Source organism: Notechis scutatus, chromosome Z, assembly GCF_049901735.1.
Source record: "Notechis scutatus isolate UNSWTSFEM ecotype Mainland chromosome Z, rNotScu1.2, whole genome shotgun sequence".
In the NCBI taxonomy this organism is placed as follows: domain Eukaryota; kingdom Metazoa; phylum Chordata; class Lepidosauria; order Squamata; family Elapidae; genus Notechis; species Notechis scutatus.
The window spans coordinates 60626744-60645737 of record NC_142025.1 but is presented as its reverse complement, the minus strand read 5'-3'; the positions used below and the strand labels follow the sequence as shown (position 1 = coordinate 60645737).

General features: G+C 36.7%; 2 protein-coding genes across 7 annotated transcripts in view; one reads left to right on the top strand and one right to left on the bottom strand.

Annotated features, from left to right (window-relative positions):
- The window catches only part of UBP1 (upstream binding protein 1), a 70597-nt gene that overhangs the window by 46553 nt on the left and 5050 nt on the right, over positions 1–18994 (top strand). For 3 of the 5 annotated variants that reach the window (XM_026678457.2, XM_026678456.2, XM_087948291.1), the window contains 7 exons: positions 4372–4472; positions 9611–9665; positions 9772–9865; positions 13183–13273; positions 13930–14039; positions 16400–16542; positions 18735–18786. In XM_026678457.2, coding sequence (XP_026534242.1) covers positions 4372–4472; positions 9611–9665; positions 9772–9865; positions 13183–13273; positions 13930–14039; positions 16400–16542; positions 18735–18786 — 646 coding nt within the window. Of the gene's footprint in view, positions 1–4371; positions 4473–9610; positions 9666–9771; positions 9866–13182; positions 13274–13450; positions 13585–13929; positions 14040–16399; positions 16543–18734; positions 18787–18994 lie in introns of those variants that run through there. The other 2 variants (XR_015746120.1, XM_087948293.1) reach the window with 2 other exon arrangements.
- Positions 15049–18994, bottom strand: part of CRTAP (cartilage associated protein) — a 72285-nt gene continuing 68339 nt past the window's right edge. Inside the window, exons 7-8 of one of the 2 annotated variants that reach the window (XR_015746121.1) lie at positions 16405–16641; positions 15049–16218 (exon numbers count right to left, since the gene is read on the bottom strand). Coding sequence is in view for 1 of the 2 variants with exons in the window: in XM_087948295.1 (XP_087804421.1) it covers positions 16198–16218 (21 nt within the window). In the remaining variant the exon portion in view is untranslated. The remainder of the gene's footprint in view (positions 16219–16404; positions 16642–18994) is intronic. The other variant, XM_087948295.1, reaches the window with a different exon arrangement.

Genomic DNA, 18994 nt, shown 5'->3' with positions numbered 1-18994 from the left:
GCCTGCTTTTGAATCCCGAAGGCTTTGTATTTATAAAGAGATTACAATTTCCCATGTTCTTAATGTATTCCTTCTTTTCCTATAGCTTTAGCATGGATGCTTTCTGAAATGAAAGTATTGTAGTCAGATAATTTATACTGCTTCATTAAGTACAAGGAATTGCAAATCTGCCTTGCCTAAGATAGCCAACACTAAAAGCCCATCTGAGAAGTAATGAGCAATTTGCAAAGCTTTGCCTAATCAGATGTGTTCTTCCAAATGTAACTGTTCAACAAGCTAGGGAAAGCATGCAGAGCATGGCTTCTGGAATTCTTTCCAATCCCTTAATAATAGCAACACTGCAGGTCATGTGACCTGGGTGGAAGAAAATTTAGAATCAAGGAGTTGGCAATATTCTAAACTACACCATCTGCCTCTTCCACAGGGATATATGGGAAATTTCTTCCAGGATTTCTTTTTCTGAAACTTCTCATCAAGTCCAACCAGTTTTTGAATTCATTTTTATTTTACCAGCTTCTGTTCCCACACTGGATTTGGTTCTGTTCTGTTCAGCATTTGGAGAGTTGTCATATTCCCATTCATATTGTTTCTTTCCAATACTCTGATAGTTGGAAATAATAAAAAGCTTAAATGCTATTAATGTATTTAAATATTTTCATTAACTTTAGTTTTTAAATGTATAGTGTTAAAGATAAGGATAATAAATGTCAACTAAAGATTAATGGTTTTTCCTCCAATGTATAGTATTGAGAAATTTATTTAATGGCAACCCTATTATATTAATAATTACTTACTACTTACCTGCAATAATCTACATATAATATACTATAAATTAAAATGTTATATAATTTACTGCAATTGCCCTTTAACAGTATAATAAATATAAAATATAAGTTCAACATTTCAAACTGGATTTAATGATACTTTTTCATAACTCTCAGTTCTAATTTTATATTAAACCAATACAACTTTAAAAAGTATATCAAAAAATGAACAGTGCCTTTGTAAGAAATGTAAATGCCCACAAATATGTTGAATGTTATAACTGAAATATATATTTATGTTGTCTGAAATACATAACTCCTCCTTGCCAGGGGTGGGATTCTACCGGTACTGAACTGGTTGTTATGATTCTCTGTAGTTTGGAGAACTGGTAAATCGAGCTTCTGGCTGGCCCCGCCCCTCTCCACCCACTTCTTCGCTCCCTGCCCAGTCAGTCTTTATTGCGCATGTGTGACATGCGCATGCGCAACATTGCTGCCTGCAGCCTGCTTTTGCATGCCCACCAGGCCAGCCATTGCTGCCTGCCTTCCGCTGTGGCTCTGCCTGAACTGCTCTCCCTGGGTGAGTGAGGATCTGCCACCACCGGTCGCCTTCCCCCATACCACTTGCCTTTCCCCTCCACTTGCCTTTTGCCACTGCTGCCAGTTGCCTTTCCCCCCATTTGCTTTTTGCCGGTGCCGGTTGCCTTCCCCCACTTGCCTTTGCTGCTGGCGCCAGTCACCTTTCCCCCACCACTTGCCTTTTGCCACTGGCGCTGGTCACCTTTCCCCCACCACTTGCCTTCCACTGGGGAACACGTGGAGAGGCTCGTATAGGCTCCGGCCAGGTCAGCAGCTGCTTCTCTCACCTGCTGCTCCAACTGGGAGAGTAAGAGAGTTTCCCAGGACAGTGAAAAGCTTGCAAGTCCCCCTCCCATTGGAAACGGCTCCTGGGCAGCAGAGAAACAGCGAGGTTGAATCCTGCTTCTCTCTGCTGCTCGGGAGCCATTTCCAATGGGACTGGGACTTGCAAGCTTTTCGCTGTCCCGGGAAACTCTCTTACTCTCCCAGCAAGAGCAGTAGGAAGGAACATGTGGAGAGGCTCATGTCAGCAAGGTGCTCCTTGATCAAGTCCAGGACAGCTGACGGCAGCTGTGGGGAGCAAGCCTGGAAGCCCCATGCACCACGTGTGCGGCTGCATGGATGGTGGGGGGGAGCTAGTCCCAGAAGCCCCGACGCTGCCAGAATCGCCATTGCCTTCTTTGCTGCCATCGCCATTGCCGCCTTGCTGCTGCTGCATCCCCCACCCCCCACAGGTATGGGGAGCGTGAGCCCCAGGACGGGTGTCCGACCGCCTCAACTGCTGTTCCCACCGACTTTTCTCTGTGCCAAGAGTGGAGGCGAGAGAGAGAGAATGGCCCTCTTGGCACGAAGAAAAGTCTCATTTCTCCCCATATTCCTATCTCAGTGAGCAGCCTCTCACAGCACCTTTAAACTTAATGTGCTTTATAAATGAGGAGGAGGTGAGGAGGCTGCTCGCAGAGAAAGGAATATGGGGAGATGCACGACTTTTCTCTGTGCTAAGCTGCTTTTGCCAGTGACTCCAGACTGTTTTTCCCAGCTAAGACTAGATTATCAAGGAAAAGAAAATAACATGCAGCAGATGTCTAGCAAAATTTAGTAATATTGTTGCAGATTGGGTGTTTACATTGAAATCAGGTGCAAGATAGTGATGATAGGTAAATTATTGGGCAGTTCAGTTTGGTATTTATTTCAGTAGACTGATTTTAGAAAACTAAACAGAAACAGACCTGGTAAGTATTTGGCTGGGAAGCCAACACAAAATAGGGTGTGGGGAGGAATGGGGTTGGAAAGGAAAGAAGGAAGATAGGATAAAATAACTTTTATTGTCATCTTTTTACTGTAAGTAAAGGGATGTTGTAACTGGTCATAAGTGTGTGTGTGTGTGTGTGTGTGTGTGTGTGTGTGTTTGTATGTGTGTGTGTGTGTGTATACAAGTAGCTCTGGGGAGGTCAGTCGTAAATTAGAATACTTGCTAAGCAACTGGCCATTAAGCAAGGACCGCTTATATTTGGTTTGCCAGTCACATGGCCACCTAGCCATGCCCACCCCAGTCACATGACCACCTAGCCACACCCAGCCAATCACATGACCACCAAGCCACGCCCAGTCAGCAAGCCATGCCCCAGTCACACGACCACCAAGTCACACCCACAAATTAGGCCATGCCCACAGAACTGGTTGATAAGAAATTTGAATCCCACCCCTGCTTCTTGCTCATCAGAAATGAACAAAGCTGTCAATACTCTGCTATCAGTAATGTATTTGTTTTATTTAGTCATCATTTTTCATTGCTGAGGAGCAAGAAGGTTTTAAATATAGAGAGATGACAAGATGACAAAAAGAGTGTATTGTTTATTTAGTAGTCATAGCAGTAGGATACAGTCCACTAGTCCTTCAAAATTTTCTGCTGAAAATGATTTGCTATTTCTTTAATTCAGCAAAAGGAAACCAGGACGCTCCAGATGTATAAACTCCAATTCCCTGTGTTAATGGTTATAAGATTTGGAATCCAAAAAAGGTCTAAGTGAGTTAATCTCTCCTGAGAAAATATGTGAGAAGAATAGTAATGACTGGGAGAAGTTGCAGTGTAATTGGTTCCTAATATAATACTGCACTGATACTGCAAGATTAGTTACATGTTTTGCATGATTCTCTACACATCTACATCATATCCAGCACTAACATATAATCCATCAATTCACTTTGTAAAGTGGTGCATAATTTCCATTTTTCCCATCTCAGGTAAAAACTGCTTACCATCAAGTCATAGGTTGCAGCAAATTGCTCTGAAGTGCACGCCAGCAACTTCCTAAATGTGTGTCTTTTCCCAAAATTCTACCAGAGCTATGTTTGGCAGCTTCAGGATCCTGGAGAGGCAGTTGCTCTAAAGAGTTACAGACAGTTACCTATTAATCTGAAGCTCTGTGCGGTTTAGATGAGTTTCAAAGATTCACAGTATTACATTGTATAATATATTATTGTCTTCTCGTTAAAGATTATAAGAACTTTATAACTAATGCACATATATTTAGTTTCTTGGTGCTTTTCTAGAGAATCCACTTGCATTTAAAATAATCAGTAATTTATTCTACCCAAGTCTCCAGTTATATTTTAATCATATAGGGTTAAAAGATGAAATGACATCTGAGAATTTTTTAAAATTCAGATAGTGAATTGATAGTCAGAATGCTTAAGATTATTTCCTGTAAAACTACAATTGTGCTTTCTCATTACTTTTTTCCATAGATACCATCACTAATTCAGAGTACTTTGTACAGAATTTAAATATAGAGCTTTGACAAAAATTTTTTTGCCAAATGGAATATCATGAGAGAACAAGTCTGTGTATAACCTAAAGAATAAAGACAATACTAACCAAAGGTCTTATAAATGCATGCACAAAAATAAGGGATGATATTATTTAATAAAATGAGGATTGAAACTTGTAAAAGTTAATACAAGAGCTAAATTCCTGTAAATTCATGATAATGGTTAAAGTGCTGTTTAATATTTTTCTTTATTCTAGTGTTCACCATGGCCTGATACACCTGCATTTGTGAATAATAGCCCTACCCCAACACCCGCTTTTACTTCTTCTCCACACACTACTTACAGTATCCCAGACAGGTATATTTAACTTCTAAGCTGATATGCCATATTAAATCAAGATTGAAGTTCAAGCTAATTTTAAGTGTTATGACAAAAATAAAATTGCCAGTCAGAAATTTCAATATAATTAATGTGATAGCATTCTTTGATTTAAATGTACTCTGTTACATTATGACATGGTGCATCACAGAAATAAAGAGAAAATGGGAAGGCAGTTTTCAATTAAGCTTTTGAGAATATCAAAAAAAAAACCTGCAATATTTCTTGCTATATTACGAAAATAAAGATTAAAACAGTCTTATTGATGTGTGATAGGACTTGGAGGTAAATAGTATGCTCTAACTGATCCTGCTAGATATTTTATTGGTATTCTTTAAAAGATAATGGTATTGTTATGGGCTATCTGCAAGGTTTGGAGATTTAAGACCATGCTTTACAGTCATTCCTCTCATTTCTTGAGAGGGCAATTCCAGTCAGTATTGTTTATGAAGAATAGATCAAGCCATGGGGCACTTTAGTATGGTGTACCTCAGGCTTGATTCCCATTTCTCATTTGTTTAGCACCCTATATGGCACTCATGAGACAGGATTCTTCATTAATTTTGGTTTAGATATCAGTATGTTGACACTGCTCATTTTATCTGCTAGCCTCAGGTGGAACTATGTGTGTCTGTGTCTGTATGAAAGAGAGGAAGAGACAGATAGCGAGATGTCAAACTGGAATCTGAACACTCTGAGGGACTGGACAAGCTTAAGCAGATTGTTGAATCCTAACAAAACAGGGTTATTGCTGGTGCAGAAACTATAATTCCATTATAGCACTTGACATATAAGGGGTGATGAATACTCTCAGCTTTTTCCTGACTCACAGTTACTCTTAGAGAAATCGCTGGAAGCCATGGTCAGAGGAGCCTTTGTCAGCTTCATTAAATACAGCAATTTCCCCACTTCTTGGACCAGGAAGCAGTGAAGATGTTAACTGACACACTTGTCAACTCAGCTAAATTATTGCAATTCATTATGCCTCCAAGGGGTTGCCCTTGAAGTCAATTCAGAATTTGCAACTAGCAAGTAATCAACAGACCACTTGCTGACTAATTTAGCAGGATTTCACTAATATTGCAGAGGCTGTGCTGCTAACTACTTGCTTCAATGCCCAGTTCAAGGTATTGCCAATAAAACTTATTATGGTTTGGATCCTTATTATCTTTGAGAAGATCTTCTGGTAGAATCTGCCCATCCTACCCAGATATCTTTCTTAAGATGGTGATGGCATTCCGATAAGAAACCCAGCTTATTAATAACTCTAGATCAGGGGTATCAAACTCAATTTCACTGTGGGCTGCATCAGGGTTGTGTTTGACTTCAGGGGGTGGGGGCAGCTCAACATCACTTGTGCTGATGGGCACCTGTGGTAGCCCGAGTGCTTTGCCAGTGAAATGGAGCTTGGGAGGGCTGCAGCAGAGAGCTGCAGGAGGCCATTGCAGCCAAAAACAGTTCCATTTTCACTGGCAGAGGCATCACGGGCTGGTCCTATGCTGTTTCCAAGGTGGCCCCACAGACAGATCTAACCACCCTGCGGGCCGGATCCAGCTTGTGGGCCTTGAGTTTGACACCCCTGCTCTAGATGTTATAGATAGTCCTTGACATCATCATCATCATCATTGTTGTTTTGTTTTTGTTTTATTTCCAAAGTTAAAATACAAAGGGAACAAGAACAAAACTAAACAAGACAAAAAATATGCAATGTGTGGCTGGTGATCTAGAGGTGGAGCTGTTGCCTCACAATCGGGAAGCTTGAGTTGGATCCTAGTTAGCAGCAGGCACAAAGAAATTATCTGCGGTGAGCTCCATGTAGGCATCAGGAAGGGCATCTGGCCAGTAAATGCTCAGCTCCATTCAGTCACCCCAACTCTGTCCCAATGCATGAGATTGCCAGGTTGTTAAAAATACATAGATTGTCCTCCCAGTTGAATACAGATAACTATATTTCAACAGTAGTAGTTTCCGTCCACTTCAAAACAGATCCACAATTTATGAACTTCTACAGCTCTCTTCAACCAATTGACTTAACATCTATCTACCATAAAAAACAACAGTGAACAGAAGTTTATCAAACTTCAAAGCCCTCTGTAAACACACTATTACTGTATTTAACTTGCAGAAAGTCCACAACAACTTCTAATCTACCATAAGCCCATTAAAAATCAAATATCCTGATTTTTAATAATAAAATATTTCCTTAAAATTATTGCTTGGTTCTTTCCAAACAATTACATCATTCCCCACACTCATAGATCTGTTGTAAATATCTCTGCAGCACTTGTTCAGATTTTCCTATGAATCGAAACGCATTTCTTGACAATTGACTTCTAATTTCATAAAATAAATCTGTATCCATCAGTTTTTTTTAAAAAGGTCCAGATCATCATTCATTCTATCATCTTTAAGTTTTTTGAATTCATGCCTCTTTCAGCCTCCTCCGACAAGCCTCTTATTATCAAACAAAGCTCCTTCTCCTTCACATCTGTCAAGTTCCAAACCACCCAATTGAAAGTCTGATTTAGCTGCTGTTACCTGCATCTGGGTGTGCTCCTTGGGTTGATTTAAAACTACTTTAATACATTAAATCTTTTATCTGAATTTTCCTTTAGTGCTCGCAAATTGAAAAGCATTTTTTTCAAAGGTAGTCCTCGACGTAGAATTGGGACCATAATTTATGTTGCTCTGTGATGTGATTAAGTCATCACATGATAAACCCAATTTATGACCTTTTTACTGTGGTTTTAAAGCGAATCACATACTCATTAAGTGAATCTAGCTTTCCCAATTGACTTCGCTTGTCACAAGCTTGTTGAGAAGTAATATATCATGATCATGTGATCCAAAAGACTGCAACCATTGTGAATGTAAGTGATTTGCCAAACATCTAAATTACAATTATGTTATCTCAGGAGTAGTATGATGGTGTAACTTCGAAGATGGGTTGTAAGTCACTTTTTCAGAGTCTATCATAACTTTGATCCCTTGTTAAATGAATGGCCATAAATCAAGAACTATCTATATTATAGTTTTTATCAATAGTACTTAATACTTTTCCCATTTTTTATTTATACAACTTTTTGGATTCTTCTTATTAAATTTATTGCCACCTATCTCGTTGGAAGTTACTCTAAGCAGCTTACAGTAATAAAAAGGAAGAGATGAAAAGAACATAAACCAAACAAATAAAGTAATAGAATAATAAAATGAACAATAAAAAAGAGAATACTCCATTATGAACAAAAAGATAGGCTGGTGGAGAGCATAGTGCAAGGGGGGGGGGGCGGGTGGAGACTGCCATCAATGCAGCAGCCATCCTCCCCATTTGGTCCCCAGACTAACCAATAGAGCCAGGTCTTCAGGCTCTGGGGAGGGGAGGGGGCAGATTTTATTAGGATGTTCTAAAGGATAGGTGCTGCTTCAGAGAAGGCTCTTCTGGATCCTGATAGTTGGAGCTCTTTGACCAACAAGATACATAGTAATCTTCTCTGCTGGCACAGATTGGATGAGCTTGCCCTTGTGGGATTGAATATTTTTTTAGGTAGTCTGGATCTCTGCCATTAAGAGCTTGATTACCCTCCCTTCGAACTCATTCAGAAGCAGACTAATAGCCAATGAAATTTGCAGAGCAGAAGTGGATTTTGGGCCATCATATGAGCTCCAAAGACTCCTCTTACTGTCAACACTTTGCACCAGCTGAAGCTTCCAAATGGATTTAAAAGGTAACCTAGCACAGAGCATATTGTAATAGTCCAGAAGAGGGATAACTTGGGTTTGGCAACTGAGTGCAGGAAGTCGTGATCCAGGAAAGTTTGCAGTAAATGTATAGACTGGAGCTGTGCAAAAGCTCTCCTATCAATTAGTCCAGAAGACCTCTAAGTTGCAAACTGAATCTAAACAGAGTATGCAATCCCATCCAGAACTAATGATAACAAAAATCAAATCTTGAGGCTCCATGCATCCATATCAGTCTTGCTAGAGTTCAGTTGAAGTCCCCCATCCAGATCCCTACAGCCTCCAGGCACCATGAGAGGGCAGAGGCAGCATCACTCAGGTCACCAGGTATAGAGATGCAGAGCTGAGTATCAGCATATTGGTGATGTTTCAAGACGTAATGAATGATCTCAACCAATGGCTTCGTGGAGGTGTTAAACAGAAGAGGAGAGAGTATTGAGCCTTGTGGGACACTGCTAATGAACAGACTGGAGCTAGATCTCACTGCTTATCAACAAAGATTGGGACTGACCTTGGGAAAAGGAGCTGAACCATGCAAAACTCTGCTGCCCAGCCTCAACTCATGTAGCCAGCCCAAAAGGATATCATGCTCAATGGGTATCAAAGGTCGCTAAGAGGTCAAGCAGAATGAGAAATGTTGCGTTACCCTGCTCCTACCAGAGATCGTCCATGAGTGCGACCAAGACTGTCTTTGTCTCATAATCAGGTTAAATGCTGACTGAAAGGGGTCCAAGAAATCAATTTCATCTGGGACCCTCTGGAGCTGCCAAGCAACCACCTTTTCTACTGTCTTACCCAAATAGGGAAGATGGGAGACTAGACAAAAGTTGTTCCAGTGATGGTTTTTTTAAGGATAGGACAAACCAGTACTTCCTTAAACCATCTCAGGAATGTCCTCTCTTGCAAAGAGGAATTTATCACTGCATGAATCCACCTACTGGTGACCTTTTCTGAAGGCTTTCACCAGCTAGGAGGGACAAAGGTCTAATTGACAAGTGATTGAATTGTCGATTAGGTTGAACAGAGTCAAACTATTATTGGAAGCTTATTAAGCAAGAGTCACAGGAAAAGTGGCATACAAATACGTGAAAATAAATAAATTTGTCTAACCAAATTCTGTCTAATACCAATATTTTTCTATTTCCAGCATGCCAAATGAAATTACCTTACAACATCTTAGATTGTTTTAAGTGCTGTTTATGACAGTCCAAATGCTTCCAAAGAGATCATTAATTTTATGTTGTTACTTACTCTTTGCTGTGGAAAACAGCTAATAGGAAAGTAGTTCAGATATACCCTACTGAATCAGAGCCCTGATTTCATATTTTTTTTTAATTTTAATTTTGTGATTTTCCTTTGTCACACTTCTGCCTATTTAGTAATTCATCATCTCCAAATCATCAAGGAGAAGGTGTTTCCTTAACGGGTGGTGAGGTAAGTGCCAGTTTCTCATCTATCAAGAAACTTGCCATATTATTTTCAGATTTAGTATCTTGAAAAAATCATAACATTGTACACTGCTTTTTCTCCTTTCTCCCAGCAACTTCATCCATCAGCCACAATCCAGGAAACCCAGCAGTGGCTGCTTAAACATAGGTTTTCCACTTATACAAGGGTGTTTTCTAATTTCTCAGGTAGCTCAATATTTTACAGAGTTTGCTTTGTATTTTAAAAGTAAATAATGTAAGTTTCAGTTTGATTTATTTGTATGATTATAGATTACATATATCCAAGGTACTATCTTTGTGATTTTAATTGTTATTTTTATAGCAAACTATAAAAATGACCTTATTGCATCTAAAAGGGAACATTTTTCATGTATCTACAGAGTGAATAATTGACTATGATTCAAAGATTTTTTTGCTAAATACTTGCTACCAATATATACCTCATCAGTTCAGTGGAGGTTAAAATTATTTTTGGTACTAATGTATATCATATTTCTTTGCCATTTTATTGCCAATCCACTTTGTAGATAACTTCTGCTTGGATTCTCATCCTAAGGCTGAACAATCTTCAGCCTTGGCCGTGCCAGTCTACATCTGGTTAAGTGTCCTTTCTACAAATAAGTAAATATAAACAACTTCTTTCTAGTACTATCAATGTATTTGTCAAATAAGAATTTAGGATTTGGTTATAAAAGTTAAAAGAGTTGAGTCTCCACAAAGCATAAGTTTTGCATTACCCTAATCCTCAAGTGCCACACCATCTCACCATATCTTCAAGCAAATTGGTTGCTTCTATAGCCTTCTCTTTAAAGTCCCTCTACTGTATACTGATAATTATTCTGTAAACAGCATCAGAAACCAAGAACACTGTTTTTACACAAGAAGAGAAAAATACTTGATATCACAGGATAAATTTAATTGAAAATTAAATAGAACTATTTAATAACTAAATAGAAACAATGGATAACAGTCCCAACTTTTTAAAGTAGCACTTGAAAGTTAATTTTCATAGAGCATTTCCTTAAATGCAATTAAAGAGAAATCCATTTTGATTACCTAAATAATGCATGGAGTTTTGATATCTTATGACATACTATAAAAGTATCTACAATTTATGAATGTATGTATTATTACAACATATGCTATATTTCCACAGATCTGAGTTATTTACAGTATTACTATACAAAGAGTAAAACCAAGATCAGTCAATATATTCTAAGATAGTTTCGCTCCATTCAGGCCATAAAAATAGTTGACTATCCATTCAGGAGTTCCACTATATCACCAATCCAGTCAGGGTGGAAATACATAACTGGGTGACCTCAGTTTATTAATATCTCACCGGTACTTGTGAATGACCTAATATCTCATTCTGCGTTGGTGAATGACCTCTCCCAATAGTCTCATAGATGTTTAACAATAGTTGAGAAGACTGAGCCTTGCAGCAGGCAATAATGAAATGATTAAGAATTTAACCTGTTCCCAATCAGCTGTAACCAGACACTCAGGAGGAACCATTCAGGAATAATGCCTCTCTTTTCCAGTCCATATAATCAGTCCAGATAAATACCACAGTTGGTGCTGAAGGCTGCCTAGAAATCCATCAGAACCACTATAGCGGCATTGATTACACTGCTCTTGCCAATGATCCTCAACGAGAGTAATCAAAAAGTGTTCATTGCAACACCATAGCTGAATCTTGATTGAAAAGATTTCAGCTAATTGGTTTCATTCAAAAGAAGGTTGGAGACCTTGATTGTCTAAAATGAACCAGATCATGTAGACCAAATCTAGAAACAGACTCCATAGGAAGCTAGAATTATAGTCCATTGATATAGGTTATAATAACAGAATCTTGCAAGTCTGATTGAGTTTTTCCTTCCCTCCCTCTTATCCCCAATCAGTAAGGACAAGTCAGCCTAAGTGTTTTAATATCTCCCCAGGATTTATGAAATGTTCCTGTTCTGTTAATATACGAGTATCTGAATATTTGCTTCAAGTTGTCCCTCTGTGGGTCTGCATTGGTAGAGTGATGATTTCTTGTCTTCCTATATCTCTACATTGGTAGAAGTAATTTCTTGAAGAGTGACTATATTACAATCTCTTTCAAGGTGGGAGGTGGACTCAATGATTTATCAATGTGACCTTTCAGGCTACCAACCAGGTAGGATAGAAATTTAGTCCACCAACACTGGAGCTAATAGAACAGAGTACCTTATATCTATGCTTAGCATTAACAAGTTCAAACCAATGTTAGATAATCCTACCACAGTCATCTCAGCAGGATTTGTTCATCTAGCATCTAACTCTGAGCAAAAATATCTTCCAGATATTTAGTTTACTCTAATGGTTTCATGTTCACTGGAAATAACCAATTGTTAATTTGTAGTGCTACCAATGAGCATGCAACTGAAAACAGTTGCAAAATACACACAAAATATACATTATGTAAAAATAGAAAGAAAAATCCTTCTCTCCATATATGTGTGTGTAAATAATGCAATATATGACAGCATAGCATAACATTCGTATCTTTGTTCTGAGAAATTAAGGAAAAATAGGCAACGTACACTTGTGATCAAAAAGTCAATTTAGACTTTTTTAGTCAGTTGCTTGGTCAAATATGTTTTTCTTATGACATCATTGCTCTAGCCATGTTTTCTGTTACTTCATCTTCTGGAACTCCTTGGTCCCATGGATCAGGTCCCATGGATCAGTGACTAGAGAGGATTGTTCTTGAATAATCTTGGCAAATGCTCCCAATAATATCTTATTTCTAGCTTCAGGGGTTTAAGAATGAGAAAGGAACAGGATCCATTAAACATCTAAGGCAAAACAGTTGGATAGTTTCTTTTTCCCTGTGGAGGTTACTGGAATCAATTAAATCCATATAAACAGAGAGAATGATTTGGCTATAAGTAAGGATTTTTTCCCCATATAGGTATTATTGTTTGGCATATAGAAAACAAAATTATATTCAGTTGTCCCTCTCGAGCCAGCTAAGTTTATCCATACAGAAGTAGGTAGTTGTGTATGGGTTTTATTTCAGCTAAGTGTTTTTGACATGAGGGTACTGAAACATCCACTGCTATGCAGTTTAAGCAAAACTACTGTTAGCAGCTGTTACAGTTTTAAAAAACAACAATGAAAGAACTGAATATGACATTTGTTATGCCATTAATATAATTTTTATCATGTAATAATCATGTTTATGTTTTTATTTTTCTGTGCTTTTCTGAAGTGTTTTAAGACATCTTGTAAGTGTGCTCTGAATTACCATAAAATATGAAGACTGAGTATTAATTATTGATTTTAAATGAGTAGAGAGATTAAGTGTACATCAAATTTAGTTTGCTTAGAATTCCTTAAAGCCAAATGTTTATATTCACAAAGGTTATTAGTAACTTATTCAAAAATATTGTCATCTATCTTTGAAAGACAGTTTTATTTTGTAAATTGATTTCTAGCCTTCTACTTTGTATACATTCTGAATGTCTTTGTAGGTGCTGATTTATTGAAGCTGACAAGAGAAGATCTGATACAAATCTGTGGTCCTGCTGATGGAATTCGGCTTTACAATGCACTTAAATCAAGGTAAATAGTTCATTAGTGTCAACTCTACCTATGTCAATCATATAAAACAGTCTGTCTTAGACTAGAGGGTTTGGGAGATGCTAATTTAGTTTTTCGATTGGCATATGCCTGTGTGAGCTCATGCAAGAGTTGCAAGTACTGTGCTCAAAAGAAGAATGTTTTGTTGTACACCTTCAGGGCAGGCCACAGATATGATGCAGGCACTGATGAGCTCAAAGGTAGACTGTAAGACTGATAGCAATGCAGTTGGGCAGTTCTGATTTCTTGAAGACGGATGGGTTTGTTGCCAAGAGACAAAGCTTCTCATTTAGGTGAGCTATAACCAAACTAAAGTTCTTGAGGTCATGGCTACTTACTAAATATTAACAATTGCAGATTTTCTAATTGTGAATTAAAATGGCATATTTTTTTAACTTGCTGTTACTTCTACTATGGTAGTTGTTTTACAAAAATTACACCAAACATCAATGTTTTACTTCTTTCATTTAAATGTAAAACTTAATTTACCAATATTGGGATATCTTCAGTGGTTCTTGGCTAAACAATATGTGATAAAATGTTGCGTAGTTCACAAAGAATAACATTAAAGTAATATAGTAGAATGAGCATGCATTTACAGTATTCTTCAAAAAAATATTTATTTCTTTACATTCTAGATCTGTTAGGCCACGTCTAACAATTTATGTATGCCAAGAGCAGTCAAGAACTATACGACTGGAAAGGCAACAAGACTCAGGCAATGGAGAAAATAATGGTGCAATATTCGGTATGTAATTTCTCTTGGTATCAAATATACTGTTCCTGTATCTTGGAATAATGTTCTTTGTATGTCAATTACAGATTTCTTTGAGGCATTGAAACCAGCCTTGTTAAAGAATGAAAAATCTTTTAAGCTTTTTTAGTGGGACAGATCTATTTTGAATTATATACCATGTTGTTATAAATTTTATTTGTAACACAACTTGTATTTGAAAAAATACACAGAAGTGAGTTTGTAGCTGGAAGTTTATATTGGAATGCATAAATAGCTTCCAGTTTTCTAAATTACAATTTAGGTTTGCTATCCCGGAAACAAGTAATGCCAAACTGATACTGATTAATAGATGTATTAATGAGACTTAGATGAGACTTAAAGAAAGCTCTAATGAAAAATATGGAAATACGTTCCCTTCAAACTTGATTAACAAGTAGCATTTGTAAAAAAAAACAAGTGTGTTAGGATTTCTAGAGTTTCCTAATATGATTAAATTTGGCATCTTAATTCATCTTAGATGAAGAATCAACTTTTCAGATTTATGAATAGTAGAAATTGAAGCAAATTATGGGTAATTCAAGGAAAAATATGAGCCATTTTCTCTTGAGCTTCAATTCATGGGCAGATAACCTGACATTTCCCTGAATAATTTAGTGGTAAAATTCAGAATTTGTAGTTCCATCAATAGTAGCAAAGGTTCAATGGCAGCAAAGCAAGCCGCAACTATGATACTGCAACCATTTTTCAAACATCAAATAAGGTTCTGGAATGAAGTGTTTGCCTTTTTGCCAAACAACACTTTTCATTCAGGCAAAAAAGTTTCTTTGGTCTCATTTGACCACAGAATATTCTTCCGACAGCCTTATCCATATGTTTTTTTTTTTTTTTGTAAACTATAGGCAGGCATGCATCAGTGTTTGTTTGGAGACTATTGGCTTTATTCTTCATACTTTTGCCATACATGGATATTGTATCATTTTTTCTCAATAAATCAATGAACAAATATAATATTTTAACTCAATTGTTTAGTTAGGTTCTCTTTATTCAGTTTTGGGAATTATATGGAGTACAGAACACATTTTAGGTCATATTTTCAAAGAAAAATTAAAATATCAGAAAGATTCACAAACTTATATTCATCACAAAACAGATACCATTTTGTATAAATAAATTATTTCAATATAATATTTCAATGACAAAAGGAGCATGACTGCATTAATAAATGCATTGTATTCAAATTTTGGGGAAAACATTTGGTCTAAAAACCTATAAAATCATGCTGTAGTAAGTTTTTCCATAATGAGTAAAGACATAAAGGATAAATTATATAAAAGTATGTAGTGGAAGTTAAGCCATTCATTGAGAAAGGTACACTTGTAAAAATAGAAATGTTCTGGGAATATTGATCTAACTGCCTGTGAAGTCAATTGACATTTTTCTGTATACTGCTTTGTCCTAAACAATTCTGTTTTATGGTGCAACATTGCCAACTACCACCTAGCCATCAGAACAACTTTAAAAAACAACAACACCCAATCCATTTCCAGGCCAACTGGATAAGCATAGCCTGAGAAAGGAGGAATATTAGATTTTAGATACTTATTAAAAAGGACATTATGAGATATTCACATATTCACTTCCAGATATAAGGATACGGCAGCAATAAATCTCCTTTCCCAAAGTACAGGATTGTTTTCTGTCTTAAAATCTCAATTTACAGGAAAGATTCTGCTTTCCGTGGATGTTGCATTTGAAGTCAGGATTGATTACATTTGCATAGAGTAAGATTGTACATATTTATGGAACAAGGGGATGCTTCCACTTAGAAAAATATAGATTTTTTTTTTTTTTACAAAAAGGCAAAGATCAATGCCTGATCATTTTCTCCTTTCATATACAGCATGGCTTAACTATAATTCTTTCAATGGCTATTGTATTATTTTAGAGTTTACTCTTTATTTCAAAAATTATTTGGAGAGAATATTTTGTTCCTTGGCTTACTTCTATTTCAAGAATATTATGAAAGATAGTAATAATCTTCATTAATGTTTGAGCCATCTTTCAGCAGCTGGCATTCAGGTTTGAGGTGCAGAACGTAATTCAAACAATCAGATTTTTAGTTGAATTGAAGAGAAAGGAATATATGAAGTGGGTCTCCAGGCTGTATGTTTCAAACATCAGTGTTGTAGATCTATACATGAAAAATATTTTTAATGATCATGTTAGCAAGCTATGCTTCATAATTCTGCAATTTTATAGAATAGAACACTAGTAATTTAATACAAGACAGAAATCAAGAAGTATTTGTATTTGAAGAGCAGTATTATGGGTTCTTTTAGAAGACCCTTTCTTAGGATATTTTTTTATTTTAGTTTACCATGCAATCTACTTGGAAGAAATGGCTGCCTCGGAAGTCACTCGCAAGCTTGCTTTGGTGTTCAATATTCCTTTGCATCAAATTAATCAGGTTTACAGACAAGGTCCTACTGGCATCCATATTCTTGTCAGTGATCAGGTAAATTCCATTTTTTCCTCACTAACACATATTTTATATTTCAAAAATTCCAAAACAACGCAATCAGTTTGTGTTTTCTTCCTGGCTTAGTTGCTACTGCTGTGGACTAAGAAAGATGTTACAATCAACAGTATGAATTCAAATTCTAAATGAAAGACAAGACAATCAACAAACCAAACTAACCTCATTTTATATATGAAATTTATTTTTCATATAGTATTAGTTAATGAATATCTTGCTTTCCTTAAAATTCAACTAAATTGGTCAAATTTTTAATATTACAATACAAACAGATCCTATAAGCCTAACTTTCATCCTATCAATTAAGCAATTAGAATAAAGCAAAAATCTTTGGAATATGATTCTACTTCTTAAAACTGTGACAGTTCACGAACAGAAGGATGATTGGTAGCTCGTCCTTTGACTTAAAATGCTCAGACTATCACTTGTCTCATGACCATTCTTCTCTTTGTGAACACAGTGTCTCATTTTTGTTGCCGTGTTTCTGAACATTCCAGCTATATTACTATGTATACTATGTAATACAGGGATGGGATTCTACCAGTTCTGACCAGTTCTATAGAACCCCTTGTTAGCTTTCTAAGCAGTTCAGAGAACCGTTAGTTAAAAGCAATCTCCTTTTGTTTTTTTCCACCATTATTACATTCTTGCTTGACTTCCTGTTTCCGGAGCTTCTGGGGCTTGACTTTCTTAAAGGGGAAGGTTGTTTTAAGATTTTTACACTGCTTTTGGGAGGAAATACTTCCCTGGACAATCAGCACTTTGAAGAAATCATTGAATAATGAAGCAGACCTGTCAGAAAGAAGCTTTTAATGACAGGGAATCAAGATTGAGTGACATTCAGCAAGGCTTCTTGGTTAGCTAGAAAGATTGACATTCAAACGTGAGTTTACATACCCTTTCTGATTTTTCATCTAAAACTGGTTTTTGGTGAAGGTTAATTCTGTGCTTGGTGACATTTAATCCTGTGTTTATTGATGGGATAATTTTCCCTATTCAGTTTCAACAAGCAACAGCTACTGTTGTGATTTAATTATTTGTATTGTGTTTGAATTTTTTCCTGCCTCATGGTTTCTTTTTCTATCTGGGGATGGGGGTCTTCCTTCACTGCTTTAGTGGTATCCGGCACTGTCCTTTTGGGGTGTACTTTCAAGAGGCAGGATGCAAGCTTGGCGCTTATTTTTTTACTGCCTTTCTGGGGGGCATGTGACCTTTCCTTCAATCTGGATGATTTCCTTAAGATATCTTGAGATGAGTGAGACCAGCTGGTATCTTTAAATGGTGCAAATGGATCTAAGGATTGCTTTCTGAAGAGCTTAAATTACCTCTCTGCTAAAGGGTTTCACTTTATGAGAAGAGTTGGCTGCTGATACTTATCACTGCATTTTAACTATTTTAATTCCTTAAGGTGCTCTGGTACCCTGCCTGATTTGTAACTCCGGCTTGCAGGTGTTTTTAATCTAATGATTGGTATTTAGGGCAGCTTTTTGCAAGCAAAGAAGCTTTTTATATTTTTGTACAGATAATTATTGACTTATAGCAGTTCATTTAGTGACCATTCAAAGTTACAATGGCACTGAAAAAAGTGATTTATGACCATTTTTCAGTGATGATCAAAAAGTGATTTATGACTGTTGCAGCATCCCCACTGTCATGAGAGGCCAGGCAAGGAGAAGCGCCCCTTGACATGAGTGATGTCGAGTTGGCTACGCCCACCCAGTCACATGACAACCAAGCCACACCCACCAACTAAGCCACACCCACAGAACCGGTTGTTAAAAAAATTGAATCCCACCCCTGATGTAATACTATGTACTATGTATACTATGTAATAGTATATTATGCAATAGTATACTATGCAATAGTATACTAGTATATATAGTAATACTAGTAATATGTGACCTTTATTTATAAATAAATATATCAGATCTATATAATAACTATAACATTGCCACATTTTGAAAATATGCAATAAAAATGTTAAAACTATGCATTATTAGATATCACTGTACTTTTGACTAAATCAGAAAAGAATATTAGTTCAAATAAGAGAAGAACATTAGAAAGCAAGTTGTTTGTGGGGTTTGTTTGTTTGTTAACTTTTTATGTAATGTATTAAACTGATCTGACAATTGTCAACAAACAATAGTATTTATAATCTTCTTTCCTAGATGGTCCAAAACTTTGAAGATGAGAGCTGCTTCCTCATTACCATAATAAAAGGTATGATGGTAATCATAAAAACAGAGAAAATCAAACATTACTATCTAGGATATCTCTCATAGATTTTGCACTTATGAGATTTTTAATTATACTATATTAAGCTTTCTAGAATTTATTTTTACATATAATGTTTATATCAGCTTAGCATGGGAATGAGTCTAGGTAAGCCCTAAACTCAAATGCAGCCACAGAATGTTTTATTTGTTGT